Source organism: Falco naumanni, chromosome 11 (assembly GCF_017639655.2).
Source record: "Falco naumanni isolate bFalNau1 chromosome 11, bFalNau1.pat, whole genome shotgun sequence".
In the NCBI taxonomy this organism is placed as follows: Eukaryota; Metazoa; Chordata; class Aves; order Falconiformes; family Falconidae; genus Falco; species Falco naumanni.
In genome coordinates, this window is record NC_054064.1 from 31,068,547 (window position 1) to 31,083,502 (window position 14,956).

Here is a 14,956-nt window from a genome sequence, read left to right on the forward strand (position 1 = left end):
TGAAGCTTCAGATGGGTTGATAACAAGGCTGGGTGCCCATAGGACACAGCTTTCCTAAGTACACTTGTTACTTTGCATTGTAATGAAAAACTGTGTTTAAATTTTCTGTCTTTTACCCTTCTGAAAGGCGTAGCTAGCCTTTCAGTACTGCTCAGTTGCAACAACTAACAAGTAAATGGGAGCCTCAGCAACTGATTATGTGAAGATGACACCTGATATGTGTATATTGGATGGCAGGCTACCAAAAAAAAAAAGCCACAACATAGTAATTTATAGCTATTACTGATCGCATGTGATCTGTACCCATCTCCCTTACAGTAATTTTCAAAAAATGCTGCTTCTGCTTGTTGTTATCGTCATACTGTTTTTTACACTCTCTTAGACCCTAAGTTTAATTAGAATGGCAGTCTTGCTAATAGCAATTCCTACAGCAGATATTCATTAAAAGTCCATAATGTTAATATACCAGAAAATTTCCAGGATAACTTTATTAGACTTTCCCTGTTAAGTTAATGGACTTTTAATGGATGTCCTAAGCAGACATGTCATTAACAAGAATATTACCAGACATGAATTAAAATATGCTCATTCATCAAAGTTAATTATCTGAAATATCCTTTGATTTTTTTTTTTTTAATGTCTAGCACTTTGAACAAGTTTGTACAGCAGTTTAAATGCAGTAACATGAAATGGAAATGGTGTAGGGAGGACTGTAGTGAAATGAAATCTATTAACTTTTATGATCATCACAAAATATACTATAAGTCATTTTCAGGTTATCAGAAATTGTACTTGAAACTTCCTTGAATAGATTTCAGCTTTTTCCCCTACAAGTGAAACAGTTTATGCAAAGATATGAAACCTGCTAGGACTATCAGGCTTTTTTAGCTTCCTGAGGTTTTAGTTTGAATACAATTCTTACATCATCTATCACATGTGGCTTTTAGCAAATCTTCAACAAGTTAAAATAAGACTTGCAATAAATACGTGTTTTTACCAGAAAACTGAACATCTCGGCAGCTGATGGTCTCATGGAAGAGTATTTTTAAAATAAATTATTTATGAAGTGTAAGCTAAGGCTTTAATACAATATTTATGCAATGCACTTCAAGGACAGCACAAAGCAATTTGCCATTTGAGTAACTAAACATACATGTTGTAAATGATAAAGTAGCCACTAATAAAAAGGGTCTTTTGTTGTGATGGAAGCCTCATAAAACTAATCTATATATGGCACAACATTTAGCAAGGCTAAAATCATTAATGTCCAATATCAGGTCTATATTTTTTTTAAAGCACAATGTTTACAAAATAAATCAGTAAATTAACTTCTGTTGATAGGTGTTTCTTGCGAGACAAAGATGTTTTCCTGAGTTAATGGGGAAAGTGTCTAGCTCCCTGGGCAGTTGTGTTGATTTTCAAGAAATGAACCATAGAATACGTGGGTATCTCTCAGCTGGAATTGGAGAAGCAGAATCTGACCTCCAAAAATGCACCAAACTGTAGGCTAGAATTGAAGCTTCTGAAGAGCACATACTTTTACTCACCTTGAGAAATCCTTTGATTTTCAGATTCTTGGGCTGATTACCTTAGGCGTATCTTAAGTATCCGACAGTTTTTGTTTTGCATAACAATGCTGAAACCTAGCCTTAGATAGACTAATGCTTTTTTCCATGCCCATTTGCCTAACCTTTTCCTTTTTTAAAAAGGAAGTGTTAAATTCATTATATTTAGCCGTGTGATAAAATCAGAAAAAAAGCAGGACAGTGACCTCATTCATGTATCTATGAAGAGGGAGTATGGAGCTCTCTGTATGAATGTGGAAACCAGATAGCAACTACTCCTTCATTCCTTTGGGTTTATCTTCTAAACCGCACCTGTTGGAATTTCTTGGAAGGGTTTAGCTTCAGAAGGAGACAAAAACCACCAAAACAAAACAACTCACTCCCTGCCCAGAAGCTACTCAACGTTGCTGAGGTCTGTGTTGTGTGCTGTGGAAGTGCTTTGCTCTCTGCCACTCCTAATCTTATCAGTGTCCCTGTACATGGGAAAATGAGAATGATAGCATTGTTCCAATGAGAGTTTGGGGGATCTGTTTGTTTTAATGAGTGATTGGTGTTGTTTGACTTGGGAAGAGCATGCTGAATAAGCTCTGGTTTTCTTAATTCAAATTAATCAGGATAGTGTACGTTCACCTACTGGGAAAGTGCCATTGAGTCACTACAGCAGCACTGGTCAAACTGCAGCTGGAATGGTCTTTGCAGTGGAAGACTCCTTCCTACCAACTCCCAAGGTGTCAGCATTGGTGGTGAGACGCCATCACTGCATAGACCTCCTCCCAGGAGCCCACAAATGCCACGCTGAGCACAACGAACACGGGATCACACCACGAATAAACTCAACTCAAGCTATGTTTATAATATTGCTTCAGGGTGCTGTCCCATAATTGAACAGCCTCAGCTGCTGTTAACTTCAGCACATTATACAAAAGGAAGGCAATTTGTTTAAGTAACTCGAATGGACAAACAGTCAGAGTGTGTGCTTCCAGAAAGCACGTCACGGTATGCTACAGCTGACACGAAAGAATTTGAAGCAGTAGACTTAGCTGGCTTGCAGATTAAGGAACTTGAAATTGCCAGATAACCTAGGTAGAAGTAGGTTGAAGGGAGGTTGTACATGGTCAAAACCTCCTCCTAAAATGAAAACAAAACCGAAACTCTAACAAGTCTGAAGTAATTCTAGAGGAATTTCCTTTTCTGTTCTCAAGCTTGTCCAAGTCTGTGGATGTCTGCTCAAGGTTTGTTTAGCTCAGATACAAGGATGTATTTTAATGCCTGCATGTTCCCCCTGTAAAGAGAGACAGTGGTGTTTTTCTCACATCTCACTCCTAAGAGATTAACAGGCTCTGAATCATCATTTCTTTCTAAACAAAGCAAAATGTGGCAAGATACAATTAGCAACATTTTCTTATTGTAACAAAAGTAAATACATAGTTTACCAGTGTAAAGTAGGCAAAAAGGGATGTGGTGGTGTTTTTTTTAAATCTCTAGTGAAATCATTATTATTTCCAGTCAGAGGGAATTAGACATGGATAGGTATGGCTAGATGTTTTTTCTGGAGTACCTTTAACTTTCATGACACTGGAAATATTTATGGAAATTCCCTGAGAACAACTTATTTAATGTACATATTTCATTATTCTGATAAATATGCTTTTAAACATCACTTTTAAAATGTCTTGCCCTTTAAAAATCTATTTACTGTAATCAGAGTGATGTTTGTGGTTCCAGGTAGTACCCTTCTCTTAGTTTCAGTTTAACTTAACATATGACCTTGTTGATAAGGAGGCCCTCACACCTGACCTTTAGGATCTTCCACAAACTTTTCCCACGTTAAGGTGTGGGTTCACATATCAAAGTTCCCAGGCGTTTGACATTTTAGATTTCTCAGAGCAGACTAACTTTTCAGGGAATCCACATAATGAGTTGTTTCTGGTCCCTTCTATACCTCGTGAATTTATTGATCATGTTTGTGAAGGTAAAGAGTCTTATCTGGAGATACTACAGAATTTATTGATCCCATTAATTTGCCCACCAAGAGAGTACAAGATGGCTTGTATTCAAAACCACTCTGAAAGTGTTGTGTACTCCAGGCATTAGCATTTATCTGCTGTGGTGAAAGCACATGATGAGTATCTCTTTGTGGTATTATAAAACCTAGAAAGACATTAACAATTCCGTTAAAATTTCATGGACTATAGACCTCTTAGGGTACTGAAGCGTATATTCCATTTGGAGGAAAATGCCTGCTAAATTTTCACCACAGCCCTCTACTTCAGGGGCTACTTAAGGGACCAAATAATGATTTTTTACTGAATGGTAATATTTTATACCAGGTCTTTTTTTGGTTGAAGATGGCACCTTTGTCTGAGAGAGCATTGCAGATACTGCAGAATAGGTTTCACTGATCCTGTAGGTTGTGTGTTGAAGACTAAAATACTGTCTTTTGTAAAGGACAGTTTGTCACCTTCTTCCATCTGTAATGGAGCCGCACACTAATTTTAACAAAGTTGTGGGGTTTTTAAAGCAAGCTGCATACTTGGAAATAGAGCTTTTCAACATGATAAGGATTTCATAAACCCATTTCCCAGCTTTTCCTGACTAGGAATTTACAGCCATGTCTTCAAAAGTGAATAGATACACAACTAGTACATATGGGATTTTTATGAACATCTGAGGCAGAACTGAGAAAATTATTTGGATTGCATTTGGATTGTTTAAATCTCACAAGTTTTATGGAAGCTCAGCAATTGCCTTGAACTTTGAGTGCTTGAGGTTAATATGCTAATGAAAATAACTCTTGCATGGACAGATTGTGATATCAGCAGATAGGGTTTTGTAGACAGCTGTCGTTAACAATCCTGTTCACAAAATGATAAACTTGCTTACAATTACTTGGGTTTTTTTTCCATAAACTTTCATATAACTGGATAATAATATAGAGATCAGAGTTTAATGCCTGTCTTCAAGCAGCACTTCTGTCTCTTTTGTATCTCTGAAACTGTAGCCCTGCTTTACCATAAGACTGGTAGAATTCTTTCATGTTTGATTTTGACTTCGCAGGTGATGGTATTGTAAGGAAGAACACCCTCTGGTCCTTATACATCTCTTTACTTAAAAGCTATTCTGAGTCTTGTACCCACTTGTCCTTCTTAGCCACCTTCAAGCAGAATGCTTCCCATTTCCTATAGACTGCCTCAATCCACATCTGGTAGGATTTCTTCTGTTTGTTTGGGGTTTTTTTTATTTTGTTTTTAAATTTTTGCACTGTATTTTCAGATATGAAGGATTCAGCCTGACTCTAAAGTGCATTTATGGTTAGTGGTCGTTACTCCCATACATCAGTACAATAGTGTCACCTCCCTGTTCCAGCACACTGTGCTTTAGTGTGCAGCCCTAGCTCTTTGCAATGTCTTGTCTGTAACTCTTCCCGTAATTCCGGGACTTTGGGGACTGGAAGCTTGATGTTTTCATGTACCTGGGCACTTGCATGTGCCATTTTTGAATACCCTGAAAAGAAGGTTCTATAGAATTTTAAGACTGGATGTTCTTTTCTAACGCTTTTTCATTTGTAGTATGTATTCACAAATCGATGATAAAGAAAATGGTATATCATCTGGGGCTTGATAGCTGTGACTCCCTTGGTTGGTACCTGCTGTCACTCAGCATGCGCAGTCTTTACAATATGCTGGGTTTTCAAATACGGGTGCAGCCCTCTAGCATTCAGACAAGTGACAAACCAGCAGGCTGTTTATTCATGAACTTGTTATCATATGAATGGTTATATTCCTGTGTGTGCCAGTGTCTACTTCCGTATACAAAGCTAATGAAGATAGTGGTATTACAGAGATATAGATATAATGAAGATAATGTTATATACCTCACTTAGATAGAGTCTGCTTATGTTTTGTATTTTGTCAGTAGTAGTCAGTTTTACTACTTGGAAGTTCTATTAATTTATTTACATTTAGGCTGAAAATGGAAGATTCAGTCCAGGCTGGGAGAATACAGTCAATGTTAACTTATGCTCCAGCAGCTGTGAAAGGAACAGTCGATCCATTAGTTCTGCCAGTTTTCTATCTTTTCCAGGGCCTTTGATGCCAGATGCTTCGAAGTATATGAGGGATTTCCTTGAAGGCTGAGAGAAAGGGATGATGATTATTTTTTTTTCAGGTCAGTTTGTAGCTGCCAGTTCTTCGTGAAGCTTTATTGTAACAATGAGCTTTGAACACTGTACTTTGCAAATGGTAGAGAATAGTAAGTAAAAGGGCTCTCTAAAGTGTCTGTCTTTGGTCTTTTGCTGTCCCTAATAAATTACAACATGTTACAATTTCAAACAAAATTAAAAGGATGAATCAGAGGATATTTACACTTACATGCTGTCAAAATCCATGGAATTTACAAGTGAAGGGTGTTCCAAATATGCTAACATTTTTCTGGCTTCCTGTCATTTCAGTCTGTCCAAGAGCTGTAGCAACTGTAAAGGAGCTGAAACTGGCACAGTGCAGAGAGGTTTTAGGGTGTCTCCCTCCTTAGAGCTTGAGGCATTATTTCATAATATATGATTCAGCAGTAAGAAGTTAGAAAGAATTTTTCTCATAAAAGCTACACGCTCCTGTGATTTCTATTTTATTTCATGTTTTTTCCATCTTGAGATCACTGAATCACATGAGTAATGAATGGCTGAGGTGAGAAGGGACCTCTGGAAGTTACCTAGTCCAGCTTCTCCTGCTCAAAGCAGAGTCACCTACAGCAGGTTGCTCAAGGCTGCGTCCAGTTGACTTTTGAGTATTTCCAAGGATGGAAACTCCAAAATCTGCCTGGAGCAACCTGTTCCAGTGTCTTAACCATCTTTCCCCAAGAAAAACGTTTTTTTTTTGTTTAAATGTAATTTCTTGTATCTTGGTTTATGCACATTGTTACATTGTAATTGGGTGCCACTGAGAAGAGTCTTGCTCCATCATCTTTACTCCCTCCCATCAGATGTTTATATACATGCTGATAAGATCCAACCCACACACACCTCCTCGCCTTCTCTTTGCTGGCCTTAAAGTCTGCAGTCTCTCAGTCTCTCCTTGTATGACATGCCTCTGTCATCTTTGGGGTCCTTCGCTGGACTTGCCGCTATATGTCCACGTTTCTCCTGTACTGGGGAGTCCAGTATAAAACACAGCACTCCAGGCATGGCCTGGGCAGGGAGCAAGGAGCAGCTCCCTTGGCCTGCTGGTGGCACTCACTCTTCCTAATGCAGCCCAGGAGACTGCTGGCCACCTGTGCTGCAAGTGCACGTGGCTGGCTCATGTTCAGCGTGGTGTCCACCAGACCTCACGGGCCTTTTTTGCCAAGCTGCTTTCCAGGCAGTCCGCCCCCAGCCTGTCCTGGTACATGGGCTCCTTCCACCTCATGTGCACAGCTTTGCTCTTCCCTTTCTTGAATTTCATGAGTGTCCCGTCAGCCAATTTCTCCAGCCTGAGATATTCTTCCTCTTTCCAATAACTGTTCTGTAACAGGCTGGGCTACACTTGGGTAGCTCAGGTTTCTTCAGTGTTTCTGGGTGACATTTTCCATTCCTCTTGCACTGTAAGGGGAAGAACCATCATTCACCCTGCTTATCATCAGGGTGAGTCCTGCTGGCAGATTGTACCTTTCCAATTCTTCCTCCTCCCTGCTGCAAGAACTGAAGAGTACTGTGTGGTATTTTTTCATCCTCAGGCTCCATCATAGCTTAGACGATTAATAGTAAAAGCCTTAAATTTTCAAAAAGTAAGAATAAATAATTTCCTACTGCCTACTTTAGAGTTCTGGTCTCACTCTGTCTGCCTGTGGAATCATCTTTTCTTCTACTCTGGCAACATAGTGGACTTCTGAGCTTTCTCTTTGTTTCTGGTCTGAAAACTAGGAGCTTTTTCTTTTAATTTCTGTTTTTAAAAGTCATAGGAGAAGCTTTGAGAAGACTTTGAGCCTGTTGTGATTGTTTAGTATTTAAATTTCTCACATATTATCCTCCTTTCTTATTTTTCCCACAGTTCTAAAAAAAAAAAAAGAAAAGAAAAAAGCGCATTTCTCAGAATAGTTGTAGGTTGTTTCTTCTTTTTACCTGAATCTTCCTCTCCCTGGTCCTGATCTGTTCCTTGTCTTTTTTTGCTTAAGCCTCACACTGAGATATCTTTTAAAACAGTGATGTCTGCTTTATGAGTCAGGATTCACAGAACCAGAAGGACTATATCAAACAATTTGCCCACTTCCTCCATGTCAGAGGCTGTTGGACTCCCCAAAATGAATGTTTAAGTAATTTAAAAGTAGAACCAGTCTTGATTTTATAATTTCCTGTGGTGGAGACCCCACTTCAGACTTGAAGGTTGTTGATTGTTAATTACTGTCATTTCTTAAATGTAATGAATTAATTAAAGAATGCACTTTATTTTTTAATCTGAACTTTTAACTTGCCATTCCTGTCTGGCAGACTGTAGTGACATGCCTGAACTGCAGAGACTGACATTTTCTATGTTAAAGGAAAACACTGAACTGCATGAGGTTTTTCTCCAAAACTCTTATGTGGACAGTTGTACTCTCAATCCTTGTAATTGCTTTCCTGACTGATTTCTGAACTTTTTATTATGCATCAGTATCTTCTCAGTATGGGTATAAGAACTGGATACTGTGTGAATGTGGTGGGGAGTAAAATTGTGCAGAAGCTTAGCTGAAAGATTCCAAAGTGTCCTTTGAGTAACTGATCAGGTTATTTTTGGTCTGTCATGTCTTTTGGTTTGGAAAAAGAGGTAATTGTTTCTTCAAAGAGGAGTTGCTATCGTGTGAATCATTGAAAAGCATCCAGTAATAAAAAACCATTTTGTTAAGTAATAATCTGTAATTAATACAGAATTGCCTGTACAATCCTAGTGATGTCCTGTACCAAAAAAAAGTCTGATTACTTGCAACTCTGAAAGTGTGGCAATAGTCACGTCATCTAGATCCATGATCTTTGTATTTAGAGAGACTATTAGAAATATTGTGCTGTAAAGTGCCATAAATCTTAAGTCATCAGCCTGTTGAGATTATTGCGTGCAAGCAAAAATGTGAGATCAGGTAGCTGAGTTTGGGTGCAAATACGTTGCATCTAGTTAGTAAGACACCCGAATTTATGTATTGTATACCGACATGCATGTCAGCATAGTGAGTAGTGAACCATGCATTACAAGAGGTGTTCATTCTGCACTGTTTCACTGAAATCTAGTAACGAAAACTCAGTCACGTCTGTCAATGTACATGCCTAATGATCCAATGATGCAGAATGCTTTTTTTCTTTTTCTTTTGACCTTTAACCAGGAAAGCTTATCATTTATACATGAAGTAGCTGTCTTTCATTTGGACAAGAAGGAAGTAGTCTTTGTTGAAGTAGCCACCTATGGTCTGCACACCAATTTACTTTTCAGCTTAATGAATCAGGATCTGCCTGCACATCGGTTGCTTGCTTTTGCCAGTATTTAGCAACCTAATATGTCTGCCTTAAGTAATTACATGTTAGGTAGTTGAGATGTAGTTCAGCCAAAGGCATAAGCTGTATGGGAGAGTGGGATGGAAAGGACCCAAATCAGATTTGCCTCGAGCTACTGTGGCAGCTTGCTTAGACAGAGATGAATTTTGAACTGAAGAAAGCCAAAGTGATCTTGTTTAACCAACTGTTTTTCTCACTTTTAAATAAGCTGGCCTATAATATCACAATTTGTTTTGGTTTTCCTGAATGAAAATCCTGAAGTTTTTAACTGCCAACCAGGAAATTTTATGGAGGGTATTTCCAGGTTAAAAAAAGCCCAAATGTGACTGTTACTAACACCTTTTAACCATCATGCATTCAGTCCTAAGAAAAAAATTAAAAGTACAATTTTATAGTCTGCATCGTTATTCTGCTTCCTTCTGATCTTAGCGCTATTTCTGCTGATCGGCTGGGTTAAAAATTGTAGAACAATCAGCTATACGTGTGTTTAACTAGATAACTTCTTCAGCGCGTGCTCTATGTTGCATATTTAACAGGATATATTTTTTATGTATTGTCTTTTAAATTAAAAAGCATTTCAATTGTCCAGTTTGGGGGAGGCTATAAAACAGAGTCAGGATATACCCTTCGGTTGGGTTTCTTTCTGAGGTTGCTGGAATCTCTGCAAGGGATTGATATATCCATGTTCAAGTTTACTTGCATCAAGTTAGTGAAGAAAAGGGACGTCTCCTTTTGATTTTCTTCCTTTTGTACTTTTGTGCACTTACAGAGCCAGATATAAGTGCGTATGAAATGCAGCTCCGTTCTGCGTGGTAGATGAAAAGCTGCTGGCAGTGAGTATATCATAGCTGAGTCAGCTGGGCCCCCTGCTGCGCTCTGCTTTTGTTGTTTTTAAAAAGGTCTATGTCCTAAAGTACCTAGTTCTGTTAAATATTAGTAAGCCACTACAGCGAATTTCGATTACTAAAGTTGACTGAAGATCTATTGTCTGTCGTGTGTGTTGCGTCTGGTAAATAGCTGGTTGCTGTAGTAACTGCCTAAAAAGGTAGAAGGGTCCTTGGTACCACATAAATTCTTTAAACAAAGCCTGATCATAGCAAATTCTAACATTAGTCTTCGAAGAAGGATAAAAGAGGAGGAAGAGATTCAGACGGCTTTTTCCTTTTGTAAACTCGCTGCTTTATAGGGCAAAAAATAGCTAGAAATAGTGTGTCTCATCCGAAATGAAAAGGTTGTGGATTAAGGCATTGCGTTAGCGAAACAGAAAGTTCTCCAGCTTCAGCCATTATGGGTTTGTTTGGTTAGGTCTAATTTTGGAAGTCATTATAGCAAAGGTAAATGACTTGCACAGGAGACTACTGTAAACAAAAGACTCGATACATTTACTTTGGCAGGAGCCCTGAGAAGACTCGGTCCTTTCACTGCCTCTTTTATGCAGCCCTCTGTCACGCTCACTGCCCGCCTCTGTATGCAGGCGGCTCTCGTTTCCCTTCCTCCCTCTCTGACAGCGTCTTTCCCCTGACAGGTAGGATTTAGGGGTGGCAGCACCTGCTGTTGAAGGGCTGGTGTGTAACAGCGGAATACCTTGATTTTTATAGCAGTTGTCCCTTGGCTTCTAAAGCCACTGTGTTTTGCTCAAGTAAGAATCTACTCACCCTCTCCCAGTCTAGTACTGGAGTGTCATCTGTTTCAGATGCTCTACTTTGAAATTGTGGCTCCTCTTTTGTTGCTTTTTGTGTGTTTTCTTTCTTAGTCATTTAATAGCTTTATACATATACATTCTAAGGAAGCTGACGCTTGGCTGAGTTTTCTAGTTCTTCAGTGAACAGTAAACCATGAAAATTCGAATCCCCTTTCCAGGTGTCTGCCCATGCAGTTCAGTCAGGGCTCTGCCCATTCTACAGTCACTCACTCAGGCTTGCGTGGGTGGGGAGGCAGCTTCCATGATGACGGGGAGCGCCCATGCAGAGCCTGCTGCTTCCCTTTTACAAAGCTCCTTGTGAACATACTGTATGGGTATAGGAGAGCTTTCATTGATTGCTGAAGGGGGGAGGGTGATGTAGAGGGGCAGAGTCAGTATCCTCTCCTAGCTGCACTCGCATGCTGGCACCTCTTTTCCGCACTCCCTGACTGTTGGGTGACCTAGGAGACTCCACAGTCCCTGTCATGGGTGACTGCGATCTGCTGTCGCTTCCCAAATTGTCGGGAAGTGCTTTTGGTCAAGGAATAATAGTTCAGGTTTACCTTGACTTCTAAACCAGATGGGGCATACTCTACTGTTAGTTCATTTTTCAAAAACACAACATTATTATGCTGCATCTTCAGATCACAAACTCGGCCCCATGTGTTCTCACATGCTTTATGCCCGTGGGGGATAGCAATGCTGCTGGTCCTTCTGACATATAACTAGCACCAAAGGAATCTATAGGGTCATTTTCTACTGCTGCTGTAGAGGAGAGGATTATCTTTATCTCTGAAATTGCTCCCTTAGTGCTCATTAACTAGAAATAGGAATTGAGAAGTTGGTAGGAAAAGATTTTGTCTAATAGTAGCCCTGATCTCTAAAATGCAGTTTAACCGCCAAATTATTACACACTAAAATGTTTGACCAGTGTGATTGATTATAAACAAGCCAACCATGGAACTGAGTGGCTGGCAAGAGGTTTTATTTCAGATTAAATTCACCTCGTGCAGTATATACAAGGTATTTGTATGCTTTCAGGTCAGGCAACTGATTCTGAAGAAAAAGTTGTGGGTTTAGCTGTGTGAACTCTTTTGAACTTCCTTCCACCTGCAGGTGGATTCTTTGAATGTCAAGAGAAACAGGCAACTTTGTTTTACTGGTATTATTTTCCAATGTCTTAAAAAGACAGAAAAGTAATACAAAAGTTCTTTTGAAGAGAAACAGCCTCATCTACCAACTTATTGGGGAAAAAATGCAAAAGATAGCACAATGTTTTGACTTTACACTAAGAATTAATAAAATAGAGACCTTTTTTTCCTGTGAGAAGATAGTTTAGTGACATCACTTCCTTATTTATAAGCTAAATGGTGAGGTATGGTTACTGCCCCCGATATTTGAATATAAACCCAAAGTCAAGTGCGAAAGTTTTGGCTATACATGTTTTAAATTTCCAGTATGAGATTCAGCCTAGCGTTACAAAGGTGGTGGTGTGGCTGCCAACAGAATAGAAACTCTGGAGAAACGAACGCCAAGAAGGGGTGCATGCAGTCTATATGCGTACACTGCATCCGTCAGGAGGCGGGCACCTTCCTTACACTGTATCACTTAGAGCAGACAAAGAGCTAAGTGATGGGTAAAACTGAAGACCCATTTTCTGCATGTGAATTTAATATCATAACCTTCTTTGCATCGAGCACTAAGGTAGTATGACTATAGTTCTAGCAGATTATGCTCATGGGCATTAGTATATTCCTGTTATTTTATGATACGCTATTCCTCTTAACCTCTGTTGTGGAGGATGTTATATTATACTTCCTTTCTGCACATCAGAACGTGCTTTAGGTGTAACTTTCTCAATAGAATGGACTGTGGAAATAGGCTTGTGTTATTTTAAAAAGGAGTTTTGTCAACTCTGCCCAGAAGATTTGTTGAATTTAGTAAACACTACAGATATTTACTAAAGGCCGTGGTATTGGCAGGGAGGTATGTGGGAGCTCCCACTGTGCCTTTCACTGCCTCTCACCCACCAAATCTTTAGCTAAAGAGGGAAGTGTAGCAGTTCCAGGAGCTGTCAGTCTCACTGCCTCGGCTGTGATTATACTCAGCAGCCAGAGAGGGGGGTGTCCTTAAATTCTGAAAGTTTAATGAATCTAGATTTTTTTCTTCTAAGCTCTGAGCAGTTTCTATCACCATGATTTAATTACTGAAACAATCTCTTTTCACAAGGCAAAACTTAATGTGCATTATGGTAGCAGAGACAAAGGCAGGTGGGACTTGCCACCAGGCTCCCTGGTGACAGGACTGAGAGGGAGGGGTTGCGTTGCTTGAGTTTGGGGTGATCATATTGTTCTTCATACATCATAAGGCCACTGAAGGCTCAAAAAGGGATTATTTAAGTCTGTGAGGAAATACAGCTGCAATAGGAGGAATCTGCTGCTTAAGCCAGTTTCTTTTTCAGAGTTTCTGTTACTATAACACATTATTCCTAGTAGAGACTGCTGGAAAGGATGGAAATGGGGAGAAAAAATTGGCCCCTGCCTTGTGCAACAGGTGCAGTTTTCATCTGCGAGCATGGGCTGAGCTGAATCTCGTTCAGATGCACAGAGGATGGCTGCAGGCAGCCTACACAGCAACCACCACAGGACCTTGGGATTGCTGCAGAAGTATTTCATATCTCTTGGAAAGATGCCAAGCAGGATTTAATTGCTTGTGGTGAAATCTTTCTCTGTGGCTAGATAGGACATTGAGTCCTTTTGAACTTTTAAATTGCTGTGGGACAGCCTGATCTAGCATGTTTGTATTTAATATACAGACAGATAATGAAAGATACTTCTTAATCAGATAGAGTTCTTTGATGCACTTTTTTGTTTTATATATTCCACACTAACTTGAGGGAGAGGAAGGGAGTTCTTGTAATAGCATACACATTTGTTTTTCTGTTTAGTAAATTGACAGGTGTTTGGTTTTTCTTGTGTCTGCCCAGGAAACCACGTCTTGTCTCCTGGAGAGTCTGTTGGAAAAGGCCTAACGCCAGAAGCAGCAAAAGATCTCGGTCTCCCTGAAGGGATCGCAGTAGCAGCATCTCTCATCGATGCACATGCTGGAGGACTAGGTACTCAGTAATATATTTACTATTCTTTGAAACAGGAATATATTGAATTAATTGTAGAAAGCCATTTTTCTCACAGCCTGTTTCATATCCAGCGATTTGCTCTGATGCTATTCTTATGAAGTAGCATAACTAAAATAAAAAAAAATAATCACAATAACTGCTAATATTGAATATCTGTTTATAGAAATGGTCTTCACTGTTCATTTCTTCTCAGCTGGATTTCCAAATTGTTTATTAATTTCTGCTAGTTCTACACTTTGAATTCCTGAACTGAAATGCCGTTGTACTAGCATGCCGGTGTGCTGAGCGTTTGCATCTTCCGTAGCTCAAAACTTTGGGAATAGGGAAGAAAAAAAAATTAATATTCTGAGGGAGAAGTCTCACCTCTGAGGCTTGTTCATAGTTAGTTTTCCTTCTTAGTTTTAGAAGTGGTTCATGCTTTGTTTAAATAATGCAACAGAGACTTTTTTGCGTACATTCATGCTAGCACAATGTGGGATATATACCAAAACCATTGATTTTGGTCTAGGAGGTTAGAGTGTGTAAATAATGTGTATCTAAATGAGCAAATAAGAGTAGAGAGGGAACTGGCCACTGCACAGCATTCCCCTTCTGTCATTTTGAACTTTTTATGCATAACTGGAGTGGGAGGCTCGATGCTTAGCTATGCTTTTTTTTTCCCCCAGCCCAATATTCTGATGTGCCCAGATTCAACTAAATTGAAATATATTTGGTGAGGCTCCACGACTTCATTTTCATACTGTGCTGTTCAGCCTTATCTAAATAGTGTCAATAACAGAGTGATTCAATGTAACTTTTTCAGCAGTAGATTGAGGTTTTTTTAGTTTGATGATTCAGAAAAAAGTCTTGCCTCAGAAAGTTTCTGTGTTATTGAAACAGCACTTTTCAATGGAAATCTGTTGCTCGTCAGAGGATTTTTCTCTAGATTTAAATGAAACGTGATTAGCTTCTAAAGTACAAGTTTTGTTTCAAATGTTTTTGTGATGTTTTAAATCTCATCTGTTCTTTTAGAACTTGTGGCCTGGAACTCTCAAAATGTTTAACTTCTTTTACTTTGCTTCTGACAACTGTTTCTGATGAGGTTG

The 14,956-nt window shown here is 39.2% G+C and overlaps 1 protein-coding gene across 12 annotated transcripts in view; it reads left to right on the forward strand.

Annotated features, from left to right (window-relative positions):
• The window catches only part of FGGY (FGGY carbohydrate kinase domain containing), a 325,709-nt gene that overhangs the window by 235,654 nt on the left and 75,099 nt on the right, over positions 1 to 14,956 (forward strand). For all 12 annotated transcript variants that reach the window (XR_005830063.1, XM_040609878.1, XM_040609879.1 and 9 more), the window contains one exon: positions 13,722 to 13,850. Coding sequence is in view for 11 of the 12 variants with exons in the window: in XM_040609878.1 (XP_040465812.1) it covers positions 13,722 to 13,850 (129 nt within the window). In the remaining variant the exon portion in view is untranslated. The remainder of the gene's footprint in view (positions 1 to 13,721; positions 13,851 to 14,956) is intronic.